Source organism: Fulmarus glacialis, unplaced genomic scaffold, assembly GCF_000690835.1.
Source record: "Fulmarus glacialis isolate BGI_N327 unplaced genomic scaffold, ASM69083v1 scaffold28673, whole genome shotgun sequence".
In the NCBI taxonomy this organism is placed as follows: Eukaryota; Metazoa; Chordata; class Aves; order Procellariiformes; family Procellariidae; genus Fulmarus; species Fulmarus glacialis.
The window spans coordinates 1-599 of NW_009204046.1; the positions used below are offsets into that span (position 1 = coordinate 1).

The 599-nt window shown below is 66.3% G+C and overlaps 1 protein-coding gene across 1 annotated transcript in view; it reads right to left on the reverse strand.

The window, feature by feature from the left end:
• Window positions 1-91: 91 nt before the first annotated feature.
• SMO (smoothened, frizzled class receptor) overlaps window positions 92-599 on the reverse strand; it is a gene marked incomplete at both ends in the record, with an annotated part of 2770 nt that continues 2262 nt past the window's right edge. The window contains 2 exons of the mRNA XM_009574847.1: window positions 92-226; window positions 317-465. Coding sequence (XP_009573142.1) covers window positions 92-226; window positions 317-465 — 284 coding nt within the window. The remainder of the gene's footprint in view (window positions 227-316; window positions 466-599) is intronic.

Here is a 599-nt window from a genome sequence, read left to right on the forward strand (position 1 = left end):
CCCCCCAGCTCTGCCTCCCTGCACATCCCCAACACCCCTCAGCCTGGCTCATCCCCCCCAGAGATGTCCCAAGCGGTCCCCAAGGACTTGCCAGGCGTGGCCACGGGCGTCACAGAGATGTCCTGGGGCAGGATAGCCCCTCTCCTGGCCACCATCTTGGTAACATGCTGGGCCCACGCCGAGGACACGTCGGCCGACGGCTCGTTGATGTCGAACGCTAAACCGGCTGCAATGACAACAGGGGAGCCCCAGTCAAGGGGGGGACAGCGGGGACCCCAGGGTGCTGCTGAGGTGGCCCCCTCCAACGGGCACGTACCCACAGGGCCATCGTGCGAGACGGTGTGCATGCTGAAGGACAACTCCTGGCCCGGGTCGCGCAGCAGCTCCTTGCGCTTGGAGAAGGCCTTCGCGATCATCTTGCTTTTCTTGATCCTCTTGGGCTGGTCGTCGCTCTGCCCCGTCAGCCTGGGGACACGGCAGGTCAGAGCAGGGACACGCGGTGGCCCAGGCATAGCAGCTGGGGGCACGGGGACCCTCCCCATCTCCCTCTCCCGCTCTGGACAGGGACACCAAGGGCTGGGGACTGTGTTGGGTCGGTC